Source organism: Grampus griseus (genome assembly GCF_964374135.1).
Source record: "Grampus griseus genome assembly, chromosome: 6".
NCBI classification, from domain to species: domain Eukaryota; kingdom Metazoa; phylum Chordata; class Mammalia; order Artiodactyla; family Delphinidae; genus Grampus; species Grampus griseus.
In genome coordinates this window covers 86504358-86519346 of record NC_139000.1, presented here as the reverse complement: position 1 = coordinate 86519346, position 14989 = coordinate 86504358, and the positions used below count along the sequence as shown (strand labels likewise).

The following is a 14989-nucleotide window of genomic DNA, read 5'->3' as shown; positions in this document are numbered from 1 at the left end:
GAAAGTATCTACCAAATACACAAATCTATATAACCATAGTTTGTCAGTCATTCTTTCAAGTATTGATACAAATTGTGTTCCATAAAAAAAAGTGGCTAGTTTAGTCCGCAGTTCAATTATACAAGTGCTTGTGTACACTTCCTATTTCATCAAACAGAATACTAAAAAGATGAGTACCAGGGCTTCCCTGGTAGCGCAGTGGTTGAGAGTCTGCCTGCTGATGCAGGGGACACGGGTTCGTGCCCCGGTCCAGGAAGATCCTACATGCCACAGAGTGGCTGGGCCCGTGAGCCATGGCCGCTGAGCCTACGCGTCCGGAAACTGTGCTCCGCAACGGGAGAGGCCACAACAGTGAGAGGCCCGCATACCGCAAAACAAAACAAAACAAAAAAAAGATAAGTACCAAAGGGTTGAGATTTAAGAAAATTAGTAATTTTTATTGATTCATCAAGGATATTCTTCTTTTTTTTAAAGAATCAATTTTATTTATTTATTTTTTGGTTGTGTTGTGTCTTTGCTGCTGCACACAGGCTTTCTCTAGTTGTGTCAAGCGGGGGCTACTCTTCGTTGCGGTGCGCGGACTTCTCATTGTGGTGGCTTCTCGTGTTGCAGAGCATGGGCTCCAGGCACGCAGGCTTCAGTAGTTGCAGCACGTGGGCTCAGTACTTGTGGCACGCAGGCTGTAAAGCACAGGCTCAGTAATTGTGGCGCACGGACTTAGTTGCTCTGTGGCATGTGGGATCTTCCTGGACCAGGGATCGAACCCGTGTCCTCAGCATTGGCAGGTGGATTCTTAACCACTGCGCCACCAGGGAAGTCCCCATCAAGGATATTCTTAAGAGAAACTAAAAGTAGTTTTCTTTTCCTGAAAGTATGTGGTGGTAAATACTAGTGGCCCAAATAATTTTTATGAACAAAATGAGAAGTTCTTTCTCTTAAGGTATTCATTATTTCATCTGGCCACAGCAACGGGATAGCCTTAAATACTGAATAAAAGTAGGATATGGCTTTCAAATTCCATTTTGAAGCAGTTAATGCTAAATAGTCATGAAAGTTGTTTACAGATTAATTGAAATTTGATTCCGATAATAACTTGGTTACAAAATGACTGACACCTTTAAATAAAACATCAACCTACCAACAATTTTGCCGTAAATGCTGTGAGAGCTGACTCTGGTTATGTTAAGAGGGATTCTATCTTCATCAGGAAACTTGCAAAAATATCACAACTTCCATCTTAGATCAAGGATCATAGTTCAAACATATTTATCCTGCCTAAAGCTAATCTACTACAAAAGAATTCATGCTTATACTAATAAATTAGAATTTCTCTGTATAGAATCTCTTTGGTATCTACTAGAAATTCAATTAAAATCAGTAAGCTCTAACTGAATATCTATGTAGCAGGTACTTTTTTTAGGTCCTGGGAACAAAAGATAGAGTAAGATTCACTTCCTAATGCAAAAGAGTTTCACAGTCTAACCAGGAATACAGTGCCAGACACTGTGGATGGCCTACTAACAGCCACTGCCTCCCTCTTTGTTGTCTGAACAAAACTGAGGTTCTCTTAGAAATGTGCTCAGGGAAGGTAGATTGCCCTCTCAGTTCTTAGGGGATAAACAAATTAGTCAAGCCAATTATGTTCTGCCAGAAAGATTTTCCTCCCCAATAAAAGGAGAGATACAGGAAAAGAACCACGTCTTCCTGTCTTTGGATATATTTGTATGAGGAAATATGTTCTTGAGATGCAGTAGTCATCTTGTAACATAAGGCAAAAGGCCTCATGGAACTAAAAATTAACTTACTGAGGATAGTAGGGCAGAAAATGAGAGAGCCTGAATTCTTATGATGTCATTGGACTGTAGTAATACACCTGGACATACCTCCCTCCAGATTTGCTGTTATGTAAATTAGTTCAACAGCCTATTGTATAGGCCATTTTCAGATGGTTATTCTACTCCTTGCAGCTGAAAGCATCCTGTAGATACTTACTTATAAAGTGTCACATAATACAATGTGATCAGTGCTATAGCAGACATACATGCACACACATACACACACACACAAATAAGTAAAGATGAATTTGAGGAAAACATTTATACTGCTTTGGAGAAGACAGGGGACAACTGTCACTGATGATACAAGCAGTAGGGGTTCAACAAGCAGACACAGGTGAAATGGAATTTTAAACAAAAGAACCACAAGAGCAAAGACATGGAAGAGTAAAAGTCCATGGTGTGCTTGGAGACTGATTTATAAACTGAAGGCTGACTAGGAAGAGCTTGCTCATCTGTCTATCCCCAGAGTCTAGCGCAGTGCCTGGCACATAGTGTCAATAATTCTGAATGAGTGTCTCAGAATGAGACTGGAAAAGGAGATTAGCACCAAATGAGATAGGCCTCATGTGCTATGGAAAAGAAACACCATAAGATATTTTACAGAACTCTGGAAGAGAGAAAATTATGCCCCAAAGTGACTGTTCAGATTTGTTACTGCTACGATGAAGAAAGCTTACAAAGTCATGCATGGGTAGGGATATCTTTCTGACACCATTCTCCATGTTCTCCCCTCTCGAGTGGGTGTCTTATACCAGCACTATGGTCAAGAGATGACAGATAATGAGTGAAGATGAAGAATACCAGCATTTATGCTGCTCTAAAATAACTAACATCTTTACGTTATCTGCCAGTATATCCCCTTTAACATTAACTTGTGGAGCTAAGAGTTAAGGAGCCTTTACTCATAGTGAAAATGGTTGTGGGGATCTGCCTTATGTAGTACTTTCTTACAGGAATGACCAGTAACAAATGTTTTCTGAACTTCTACTCTGTGCTGCCTGTTGCTAAGTGGTGATGCTTACGGACATGTATGTCATGTCCTGATCCTTAAGCAGCTTGCCACATACTTGAGAAGAGAGCAAACATTAATACGGTGTCTGCCATGTCTACAGTGATGACTGGCACAGAGAATGGGTGTGAAAGGGGCTGGGAATAGAGTGATCTCCAAAGACTGAGGCTTCATGTAAGAAGTGGAACTTGAATTGGGAGTGGAGGATCAGACAGTAGATGATTTACTTGGAGGTGCAGATTGAGTAAATTTATCGAAGACCATGAATGCCAGGCAAACCTGAGACTACTTCTAATTCAGATAAGGAGGGACTGTCTCCCTTGGCTAATTAAATATATTCAGTAGTAGCTCTGAACAATGTCAAGTCATTGCCAGAGGATTTTCAGGAAAACTATGAAAGTTGTTCATGGAAAAGATAGTTTAAGCCACTTAATTTTCAGAAGATAGTGATTGGGTTCATTATATGCTGACAACAACTGAAAACCTAAATTATTCAAAAAGTATCAATTATGTACAAGACACTACTTTAGGTCTCCAGAATTATCAAATGTGAATCAGAGATATATTGTGCTATTTTTTGAAGTCCAGAGTTTATAGAAAAGAAGAAAAAGATGTATACTTACATAACTATGATAAATACATGGAAGTCATATGTTAGAATAATAGGCCACATAAAGTACTATTGGGAGAAGCAGAAAGGGTGTAGGGAGAAGGACAGCCGAATTGGGGCAGACTTTGTGAAAGAGTGACACATCTGAGGTAGATGCTGAAAGGTAGGGAGGTTTGGAGATTTGGGAGGTTAGAAAAACTAAGACTGAAGGTTATTTGTGGTAGAGAAAAAGCATAAGTAAAGAGAAAAAAAGTAAAAAAATTATGTCTTTGCCAAAATACCTTTGGCAGAGTAGATATTGCAAACAGTCTTACTATATTTCTTGAGTACAGATAGTTTTAACTCTAAAAAAAATATTTTTTAAAGAGACAGATGCATTCAGTCCACCTGAATTTTTTGTTTAACTGCTAAAGTGACGGTAATTCTTCACAGGCAAGTTATCTTGGAAAATTAGACTGATTTGTCATATTGGAAAAGCAAAATGGAATTTTTAAAAAAAGTAAAAACCTTCAAAGCAAAATAGAAACCAAAGGAACTGAGGGAAAAGCACAAGAGAAGACAGAAAGATTGAAAGACTATGGGGATTTAAGCTGACTGCCACTGCTGAGCCTGAGGGAAGTCATGTACCCTCTCATTTAAAAAATAAATCAGTAAAATATTATGTTTGCATTAGTCTCCAAGAATCCTTCACATTATGACCTTATAATTTTGATTTATTCGTCCTATAAAATTCAGAATTCATATGTATACAGGCAGGATTCTCAGATGACAAGGCAGTAGGTGTTTCCATTAAGTGGCCATGTCCAATTGATACCATGGTTTTCAATAGAGGGATAAAATATAATTTGAAAAGGGCTGTTAAGTGCTTAACATTCTCTAAGTCGCTAGGTGGAGTCAATCAGAGTTCAATGAGGCCTTGTATCTTTAAGCTTTTATATTGTTACTTAGAAGGCATTTGAAGAAATAGTTTTTCACGGTACGCGGGCCTCTCACTGTTGTGGCCTCTCCCGTTGCGGAGCACAGGCTCCGGACGCACAGGCTCAGCGGCCATGGCTCACGGGCCTAGCCGCTCTGCGGAATGTGGGATCGTCTTCCCGGACCGGGGCACGAACCTGTGTCCCCTGCATTGGCAGGCGGACTCTCAACCACTGTGCCACCAGTGAAGCCCGAAGAGATAGTATTTTTAAGCTATTTATAATCTTCCAACTATTCTAAATGGAGAAACTGTTCAAAGAAGCCATATCAATCGTCTCTGCAATTGGAACAATGACCAGCTAGGAAAAGAGTTAGAATCAAGCTACTTCCTAATAAGCAAAGAATATTTTTGTCAGTCTAGGCCATGGTCAAATTAGTTTTTTATAAGTACTGTCAAATACAGTTTTTTTCTATAGTATTCTTTATGATAAATCAGGCATAGTTCAAGGTGGGCCCTTCATCTATAAAATTTGAGGACTGGACTAGATATCTTTTATGGTATTCTAACATATTCTATTATTGGTACTATTAACGACAAAAAGAATAACAGGTCATTGCAGAGAATAACAGAGTTTCACTCACCACCCCTACTAATAAGCAATAATCATAATTACAATAATAAAAATTTATGCCTTTCTTGCAAGGAGTTGAATGTGTTTTGTACACATCAGCTCATTAGTGGCATTATTAAGCCTGGTAACGTCACTGTGAGGAAGGATGCCACAGCTTCTCATTGCCACCAGCTAGGAGGGGAATAGGTATAGGCGCTTATAGTTAACACCAGATTCTCATTCCTCTGACGAGGTAACAGGTGTTTTTCACAAATGACACACTATCTCTCTGAATCAATCCTAGTTCTAAGGATAGAAACACAACAGCCTTTTTCATGCCAGCACTGGTCACATAATTTCATACATATATACACACAACTTAAAAAATCCAATCTCTACTAAAATCACTTGAAAGAATAACTTTCTGATACAAAAACACCATAAAATTAACATCTAGCTATAGAAAGAAAAATCATAAGACCATGAAAAATCCCACCCAGTAAGAGTTAATTCCGCTACATGCTGAAACCATAAACCTTACTTACTGGACTACTTCATAAACCAGTCATTTGTGAACAATTACTTTAAACCATCATGCCATTCACTGTCCTGAAAACTAGGCTAACGGAATGCTATATCTCCCCAAAGTCTGCTCATTGTAAACAGTCCATCCCTCCTTGCTGACTCCAAAAGCTGTATAAACATACTGCAACTAAATCCACCATAGCTCATAGAAATCCTTTCTTTAAGTAATCTACAAAATGCCAATCTAATACAAATACAAGAAAGAGAAGTTCTAAGACAACATTTTGTATTTACAGTATTCTGAACAGTGCTTAAACCTGCACTGGTTATATAAAAGGCACTCTCTCCCCCATGCCACCCCCGCCTCCAGGCTGACGGCATGCTTAGTTCTCTCATTTACACCACACTGCAATAACATAAAGAACGGTTTACTATTAATCCAGGTTTTACTACAAAGCAACCCGTTATTTCTCTGTCAAACACTGGCAAGAGTGCCAAGTGTCTGTCATCCAATTCAGGGGATTAAGTCTTCTTTTATAGTCTGATACTTGTACCAATTTATAAAAATACAGATATAGTTTCTTCGAGTTGGTCACAGTCTATATTTTGGCTTGGATTCAGGCAGCAGAGGTTGACTATGACAGCTGGCAGGAAACTGAGGGGAGAATACATCCTCCCCCTTTCAGTCACCACGTCTCAGTTGCCATAGTGATTAATCCTTAATCAAATGCTGTCTTTGTACAATTCTTTTCAGAAAACTTTAAGTAAACTTAAGTTGAAAACATGCAGTTGATTGAAAAAATGAGGTACCATATCACACACAGGTATAGCTAAGTTTTATGACATACTTCCATATAGTAAAAGAATAAATTAACTCTAATGAAGTTCCTTCCAATGCTTAAAAACATTTCTTTTTGTTCTAAGCTTAAACCTAAATCACACAGGTTTTCCCCCTTGTTATCAGACATCTTGTCTTTTAAAATAAGCTGTCTTCAGAAATGGTTCTAAAATATCCAAGTACAATTGAAGGCAAAGCAAGTTCTTATTTTATATAGTTTGTATTGCTAAATTAAAAAGGTATAATTACAAATTATTTTAGGAGAGATAGGTTTTAATTCAAGACATTTATCAAATATGTTCAAATAAGTAGAAATTATTTTATAAAAGTATAAACTGTAAGAAACCAAAGGAAATATGGAAAAGATAGTATATTTTAGAACTTTTCTTAATATATGGGTGAATTCCATTTGATTCATAGCTTTTGTCATTCTGGTTACCAATAATTACATCAAAGGACTGAGAAACTCTGAAAGACCATAGTACGTTATCTATAATTGTAGTGTACATTACTTCTCTTTTGTAAGTTTTCCATTTAGTATATTCCTTTGAAATTTAGTTAAAGGCTCTCACTTAGACTCAATTACAGTATTCCTTGGAAAGTGAAATACTTGCATATTGTGGCCACTGTTAATCTTGTGTTGCCTTCATACAAATAAATAGGACTTGTTTTGTTTTCTTAGGAATTGAGGCAACACATCTGCATCTGGCTGCAGACACACAGACACACACAGAGACCACACACAGGCATACACACACACAAACACACAAAATCTTTTCAAACACAAAGGTCTCTAATAAAACTTTGGTGACAGACATGAAGCACTCAAAAGAATTCTCAGTAATCAGAAAGATTCTGGATGTGAGCCCCAGATGAAAGATACTGTACTGTAGCTGGGAGGTCTAGGGATTTCTGGAGATTTCAGAAGAAGACGGTTGTCAATATTTCTAACACTATGGCTGAGTCTTTCTGCCTTCATCTTGCTTCATTTACCTTCACCTTAGTTTATTCTCTTTTCTTCCCATAACGGTTTAAAAGTTTTCCCAAAACTGCAAATCCACTATTGCCAGTCACCACCACAGGGAGAGCTGCAAAATCTCTCAGTGAGTGATATATATATCTCTAACCAAAGATGATGGTGTGGTTCAATGATTTACTCATTAAAGGTGTTGAAATAAATACTATCGACCAGATATGATGAAATCAGTGATTGTGATCATTTTTTTTCCTTAGAAATTCTGTGAATGGCTTTGACATGTCATCAATATCTCATTTATGTAAAATAATATTTTAAAAGTCTTCAGAAATGCTTAATTTAACCATCTTTACAAATAGCTTTAGTAAAGAGAAACACACACTACCATCATTCCATCTCACTGATATTATTAAAGTAGTTTCTAGTTTCCAGAAGAATTATAATGAGGAGAACCCAGAGTAATATGTATAGAGATGCAAAAGGACTAGTTTGATGGCAGAGTGCTCTCTCACTCATTTGAATGTCTGTCGGCAGCTATGGAGATATCATGAATTAGAAATAGTCACAAACTAATGAATTTAAACAGAAAATAAATCTATCAGCTTTAAGGAGAAAAGTTACTAATAACTTCTACTCTAATACAGAATATCCTAAAATAAAATTAATATAAAGTACTGAGTGACTTTGTTTTCATAAACAAAAACAACAGTCACATATAAAAATTTGAAAAATAATCTACCATAAACATTCTTGTTTTGTTTTTAAGGAAATTCAAAGCCCCAGAAGGACTAGTACCACCCATTCTTTTACTTATAGTTAAATATAGCTGCATACAACTGTTTATAGATTATTTGTTCTTGTTGATCCTCACCCTCCAGGGGAGTTAGAGACCTGACATCAGTCTTATCCATTGGTTGTAATAACAATACTTATTATTCATTGACTGCTTACTTTGTGTCAGGTACTGTTCAGAGCATTTTACAGGTATTATTACCTCATTTGGTCTTCACAACAACCATTTGAGGTAAGAAGTATAATTACTTGTATTTTAAGCACAAGGAAATTGAGGCACAGAGAAGGTAAGTAACTTGTTCATGGTCACACAGGAAGTATCAGGTAGAGCTACAATTCAAACTGACAGCCTGAATAGACTTCATGCCATGGGCTAGTTATAACAATCAAAAATTTCTTCTGCCTCTAGAATATTAGAGTTCAACAAACTGAAGATGAGTCTTATTATATGAGTTCTTTTATTTATTTATTTCTAGTTAAACTAAAAGGAGGAAAGCATGACGTATGTCTCAGGGGTTGCAGTTTTATGTCAAAATTATAGTAGGTTTAGTTTTTGATGTTGGTGAAAAACTAAGAACAAAAATATGTATGATAACTATTTTGAAAACTGATTTTTTTTTTAATTTATTTACTTTATTTTTGGCTGCGTTGGGTCTTCGCTGCTGCGTGCAGGCTTTCTCTGGTTGCAGTGAACTGGGTTGGGCGGGCTACTCTCCGTTGCAGTGAGCGGGCTTTCTCTGGTTGCCGTGCATGGGTTTCTCATTGCGGTGGCTTCTCTTGTTGAGGAGCATGGGCTCTGGGCATGTGGGCTTCAGTAGTTGTGGCATGCGGGTTCTAGAGCACAGGCTCAGTAGTTGTGTCACACGGGCTTAGTTGCTCCCTGGCATGTGGGATCTTCCCGGACCAGGGCTCGAACGCATATCCCCTGCATTGGAAGGTGGATTCTTAACCACTGTGCCACCAGGGAAGCCCTGAAAACTCTGATTTTCATATACCAAGACTTTTCTTTTTATTTATTTAACTTTTTATTGGAGTATAGTTGACTCATAATGCTGTTAGTTTTAGGTGTACAGCAAAGTGAATCAGTTATACATATACATATATTCACTCTTTTAGATTCTTATCCCATATAGGTCGTTACAGAGTATTGAGTAGAGTCCCCTGTGCTATACAGTAGGTCCTTATTAGCTATCTATTTTATATATAGTAGTGTGTATCCAAGACCTTTCTTTTTTGATGGTAAGTTTATAATACCATTCCCAAGTGATTGTTGTTTATAGGTAATACATTCCAGCTTTCAAGATGCTAAAGTACAACTATATTATTAACCTGATGTATTAAATGATATAGGTCAAATCTGAGGGATTGAATCTTATTCTGTCAGAATTTTACTGTATCAAGTATTGATTTAAAGAAGTTAGCCACTGAATTAAGTATGTTTATATGGACTGTTCTATAATGCCTGCTAGCATTGGTGGCATGGGACTGGACTTCCTGCTTAATGGCTTTAAAACTTCCCTGAGTATTTTATACCCACTGTGATTTAGTCATTAAACACCAGATTTCTTCATATTCCCTGAAAAAGGTCTACTAAATTGGTCTATGTGTGACTGGGGAGATATATGGCCTCAAAGGACGTATCAGAAACTCCAGGGGCTGGGTATTCCAATTTGTTTCCTGGTAAGAAATGCCCCTCACTCTGAAAATCACTGTGAAAAGACAAGGTTTCTGATGAGACTGTGCTGTTCATCTCAAGAATGCTGGGGCTGAAAAAGGTTGAAAACTACTGGTATTGCTAATGTAAAGATAAAGTAAATCCCTTCGCACACCCACCCCTCCCCAACTAAAGGCAAAGTATACTTCCAGCATTTTCATCTTTACAATTTTCCTTACGAAGGTTCCAAAGGTACTTTTTATTGCTTCTATATCTAGGGGTTGCTTCTTGGGTCCGTTTTGGGAGGTATTACATGGGTGTAAATTTCTTCTCTGAGAAATATTTAAATAAGCTAGTGACCAATATCCAGTTAAATTATTGCATTAACATCTACTACAGAGTTTGCCAAATTTTCTGACCTTTCACATTAAAATTTGTTTGGAAAAGAGCATGGTTTAAAAAAAAGGCATGGTTTAAAAGAAAGAAAAACCTAATAAAAAATTAGCTGTCTGTTTAAAAGATTCTGATATGCTCTTAATTTTAATACAGTAAATTTCTGGCAAACCTGGCACATTTCTGCCTACTTTGTTCAAATAGCTCCCACAAGGTAGTCAAACTATAGAAATGCTATCTACAGCATTGGCTGAGATATGGTATACTCCCAGATCAAATAAGAATATAAAAAAGTGGCATACTTGGGTCATGAAAGTGCTTTCATGAGTTGCATTTTGGAATTGGGCCTTTGGATTACACTGAAAAATGCTAAAAGCACAGCCTTTCAAAGTTCAATATTACATTTACTCTAAGGATATTATAAGACAACTGACAGTTAACTAGATCATTCAGTGGTCCCCATTTAAAATGCCAGGTGACAAATTTCTTTCAAATTAAACCCTAGGAAAAGCTTTGCTCCTCCTTAGAAGAGCTGTTTTTTTGTTTTTCTTTTTTCTTAAGGACAATCGTTTAGCTCAGTGTTTCTCAGCAGGGTGTTATGGCATTTTGGGCAGAACAATTCTCAGCATGTGGGATGCTCCCCCCACTCCCCAGGACAGCCATTTAGTATCCCTGGCCTCCAGACATTAATGCCAGTCAGGCACTTGGTCATTGTGACCACCCAAACTGCCCAACATTTCTAAATGCACTAGTTGAGAAAACACTAAATACATTGTTCACTTCCTTTGTTTTGCCTACCAGGAAACTCAATCAAATTTGTCATTAAAAAAATATATCTGGGAAAGTATAGTATATCCTATATACCTGCATTCTAACTTTCTCCCAGTCTTGAACTTCCGTCTTAATTTATATTTTCCTTGGTCATGAACTTAATTTTGTATTCTGATTTTATTAAGACAATCCAAAATCTTTGTCAAACCAGATGAGGTACAAATAAATGAAGATAGCTTTGATCTTGGGTGTCCTAGGCCTGCAGCGGCTTGAAGCGGGGTTTCGGTTCCCGGCCAGTGACTGAGGTTGGGTCGTGCCGGTGAGAGCACCGAATCCTAGCCACTAGACCAGTGGTCAGTGACAAGGCCCTGGCTGTACGGCTTTGCAGAAAAAGAATTCCCACAAAGACAGAAAGTAGTGAAACAAGTATTTATTAGGCGAGAAAAAGAGTATGTGTGGATAGACACATGGGTGGGCTCAGAGAAAGAGTAGCGCCCTCATGGCAGTTTGAATCACTTTTATGGGGCATTTCTTCGGGTTTCCTTTGGCCAGTCATTTTGATTTGCCTGGTTCAAAGTCCATATTTGGTATAGCTCAGGATTTTTCCATGTGTGAGCATGCATCTCTTGGCCAAGATGAATTCTACGGAAGAGGCCTTTGGGTAGGTTTGGACACTTGGCATCACTCCCCTTTTGACCTCCAAGGAGGCTTTCTGCTCATGTGTAGTCTGGGAGGTCTCCTGACTTCAAGAATGAGGAATAAGTGGTCTCTTACCTTCCCTCTGGGCAGGGTCCAGCCTCCTCTCTCAATTGTCCTGTTATTCCCATCTCAGAGTACCAGTCCACAAGGAACAAACACAAACTGTTTGCCCTGGGGGCCCATCTATCTCCTGTCTCAGCTTGACAGTTCAGATAGCATTTCCCACCCCCCCTTCATTCCCCAAAGTAGCACTAACTTGAAACAAAGTGTCATTGTTATATACAATACCAATTTTTCACTTCTACACATAAAGTGGTAGAAAAACTACTCCTCAGACACCTAGCTCTAAGGAATTAAGAAAGAATAATAAGCCAAAGAGAAGAAAATATTTTTTAAAACTTTTGACAAAAGTGTGTAAATAAAATATCACTTTTATATAAGCCTTATTTCTATGTAACAGCAAATTTAAGTGGGAAGAGCCCATAGGAAATACTTATTACTTTTAACATTATAAAAATCCTTTTGTTAAAAATATAAACTCTGTATGAAGTTAGTTTTTGTGTGTGTCTTCATTTTAGATGAAAAATTATGGAGGTAAATCTAATGATACACTTTCCTTTTTCCATATGAAAAGTATTTTTGGTTCTGATTTAAGTGATTCCCTCAGATTTCTCATTTTTGGCAGACTTTCACTGAGGGAAACTATTAAGCAACTCAACATTATTAGGCATTTAGATATAGATTTGTCTTTTAATATAAAACATCTTTAGTGGATATAGTGCCCCAAATGGTATTCTGTTTTTTACACTTATTTGTAAGTCATTTATAGTCTTGTTGGTACTTTTGAGGGAGTACTTACAGAAGATCCTATTGAGGAGCTTCAGTGAAAATGAGGTAAAAACTAGAGATACATTATCCTATGTTCTACTTACCTTAGAAGTACAAACAGCTATGTTAGCAGGAAGCTGGGAAAACTGCTTCAATTCAAATACATCACGTGCTGCCCATCGGCTCATGTGATTTTCAGCTTTGCTTGATCCAATCACATTCTGGTTTGAGTGAATGTAAGCCACTTCCTGAACACCACCTAAGAGGTAATTGATGTTTATTAAGTGATGTCTCATGATGAAGCAATACGGTTCAAGGTATACTTTAAAAATTATCAGCAACACATTAAAAACAGGTTATGCTTATTTTATTTTTAATCCTCAAGAAAAACATTGTTTGTATGTCAATATCACAATATTCTTTTTTAAAACAACTGAAAAGAGAAAGAGTTCAAATATATTGGTCTAGGTTAACTTAGAAATGACTTTTCCCTCTCATCAATGTAAGAACTTCTGAATCAGGTAACAATTTTTAGATTTAAGCCTGAAATGAGAGTTTTGGCTAAGAGGAAAGCCATAGTGGAAGGTTGTCTCTATGAATTTGTTGTCTCTGTTGATGTAAAAAAAAGTTTACTAATTTAAAAGCAGTGCTAACCTCACCTGTTCCTTTAAACATGTATTTGATTACAGTGACGAAGCACGAGCATGGGGTTTATGACCAGGGAGTTTCATTTGGTTGGCTTTGTTCAGTTTTACTGTTTGTATACTGTCTTTTTTGTACATATGCCCAGATTTGGAGGTTTTTAGGAAATGAAAAACATTAACTTACACCTTTTATCTGAAAGAAGTTTAAAAAACAGCTACTTTTTTTTATTGCTTTGTTTCTGGGCACCTATAATTTACTTTTAAATTGCGGTCATAAAAAAGAAGGCTCAAATTGAGGTCTATAAAAGCTCCCTCAAACAGCTCTGGCAATGAACCTCAATTATGACCTTCAACACTTGTGCTGTTTTAGTCCCGAACCTTTCTCAACCAGAATTGCCAATCATGAGAAAACAAGATGTTTGTTAAATAAGCTGAGTAAAAGAGTAATCAAGATAATATTCGCCTTAAATTTCAAAATATCAGTAGTAAGTATACCAACAGTTTAAAACCTTCAAAAGGATTCTGGTGGAAACTTTACTCAGATTTTTCTTAATTTTGGTGACACATTTTATGCATTATTCAAAATAGAACGAGTTCCACGCAAACTATTGACACCTTTTACACAGTAAAAAACAAAAACAAAAAACAAAACTTAGCTGCTCTTTTAAAAAAGTTTATGCAATAACTCCTCAAACCTAAAATCTAATTGTAGCACAGAAACCAAAGGATAGTCCAGTACTGGTATCCCTTAGTTCTTGAAAGTTTGCTTTACACCACTTAGCTTTTCCAAAAGACCTACGTTAGTACCTGTTTTCACTCTAACAGAAAGAAATCCAAAGAGAGTTTTCACTTTTGTGAAAAAGGGAGAAGAGTGAAGTGCTGCAGTGTTTGCTTTGCAGCAAGCCCTTACAGAGGCAGCACACAGCCCAGCAGCAAGCGTGGCACCACCAAGCTCCTTCCCCAGGAACGACACTCAGCATCTCAGCATCAAGCCATCATAGCTTTGGACTGTGTCTGTGAGCATCTGTGCTTTATCTGGATTTATTTTGTGCGACCATTAACAAGATGTGTCCTAAGGTAATTGCTTCTTTGCTTTACACCATTTCAGCTTACAAAGTTACACAGGAAGGCTCTACTTTCGGAGAGCAGGGTAAACCTGTACTTAATTACAAGGGTATCAAAATATATATCATAATGAACTTTTAAATGACACTACTAATAACCACAAAAGAAAGCTTATCAAAATATAAGCTTGCTTACATATCAGATTCTTTCATGTAGTTTTTTTGGGAATGAGTGAGACACTTTTGAAAGCAATGCTAACTCTTAAAACTACTAATCAGATTCTCAGCAGATGGTGGTAAGGGGAAGCAGTTTTTCAATCTCTCTGAATCCCCACATGAGAACATGAGAACAACAACTAGACTGCAAAACCAAAAGCAAAGGACAACACTTAAAACAAAATTAGATGACAAGATACTCCCATTAGCCCTAAAATACAAGAGGGTGGGTATAACCCACTAATAGCTACACACTCTGCATGGCATCAGGGTCTGTGTGAAGGAAGAAGGAAGTGACAGGGTGGCATCTGGATCAGAGAACAGGAGACCCTAGCACAGTGGGTTATTTGGAGATCAGTAGCTGGATCTGGGAAGGTTCTGCATTCTCTAAAGCTGAGTACAGCGTACAGGAGGCTTGTGGTAAGAAGGCCTGAGGGGCTGGGGCAAGCTAGCCCTAAGGAACTCCCCAAACTAACCCACCAGGGCTCCCAGGCCAGGGCCATACAATGAGGAAAAACTGCTGGGATGGAGTCAAAATGAGCAGAATAGGAAGAACAGGGATGAGGGAAAGAGATGGTCTAGAGCAAAGCAGTGGAAACAGAAACA

The 14989-nt window shown here is 37.6% G+C and overlaps 1 protein-coding gene across 2 annotated transcripts in view; it reads right to left on the bottom strand.

Annotated features, from left to right (window-relative positions):
* The window catches only part of ERCC6L2 (ERCC excision repair 6 like 2), a 139965-nt gene that overhangs the window by 18022 nt on the left and 106954 nt on the right, over positions 1-14989 (bottom strand). Inside the window, exons 17-18 of one of the 2 annotated variants that reach the window (XM_082657396.1) lie at positions 12564-12718; positions 8753-9039 (exon numbers count right to left, since the gene is read on the bottom strand). In XM_082657396.1, the coding sequence (XP_082513522.1) occupies positions 8974-9039; positions 12564-12718 (221 nt within the window). In that variant the 3' untranslated portion in view covers positions 8753-8973. Of the gene's footprint in view, positions 1-8752; positions 9040-12563; positions 12719-14989 lie in introns of those variants that run through there. The other variant, XM_082657395.1, reaches the window with a different exon arrangement.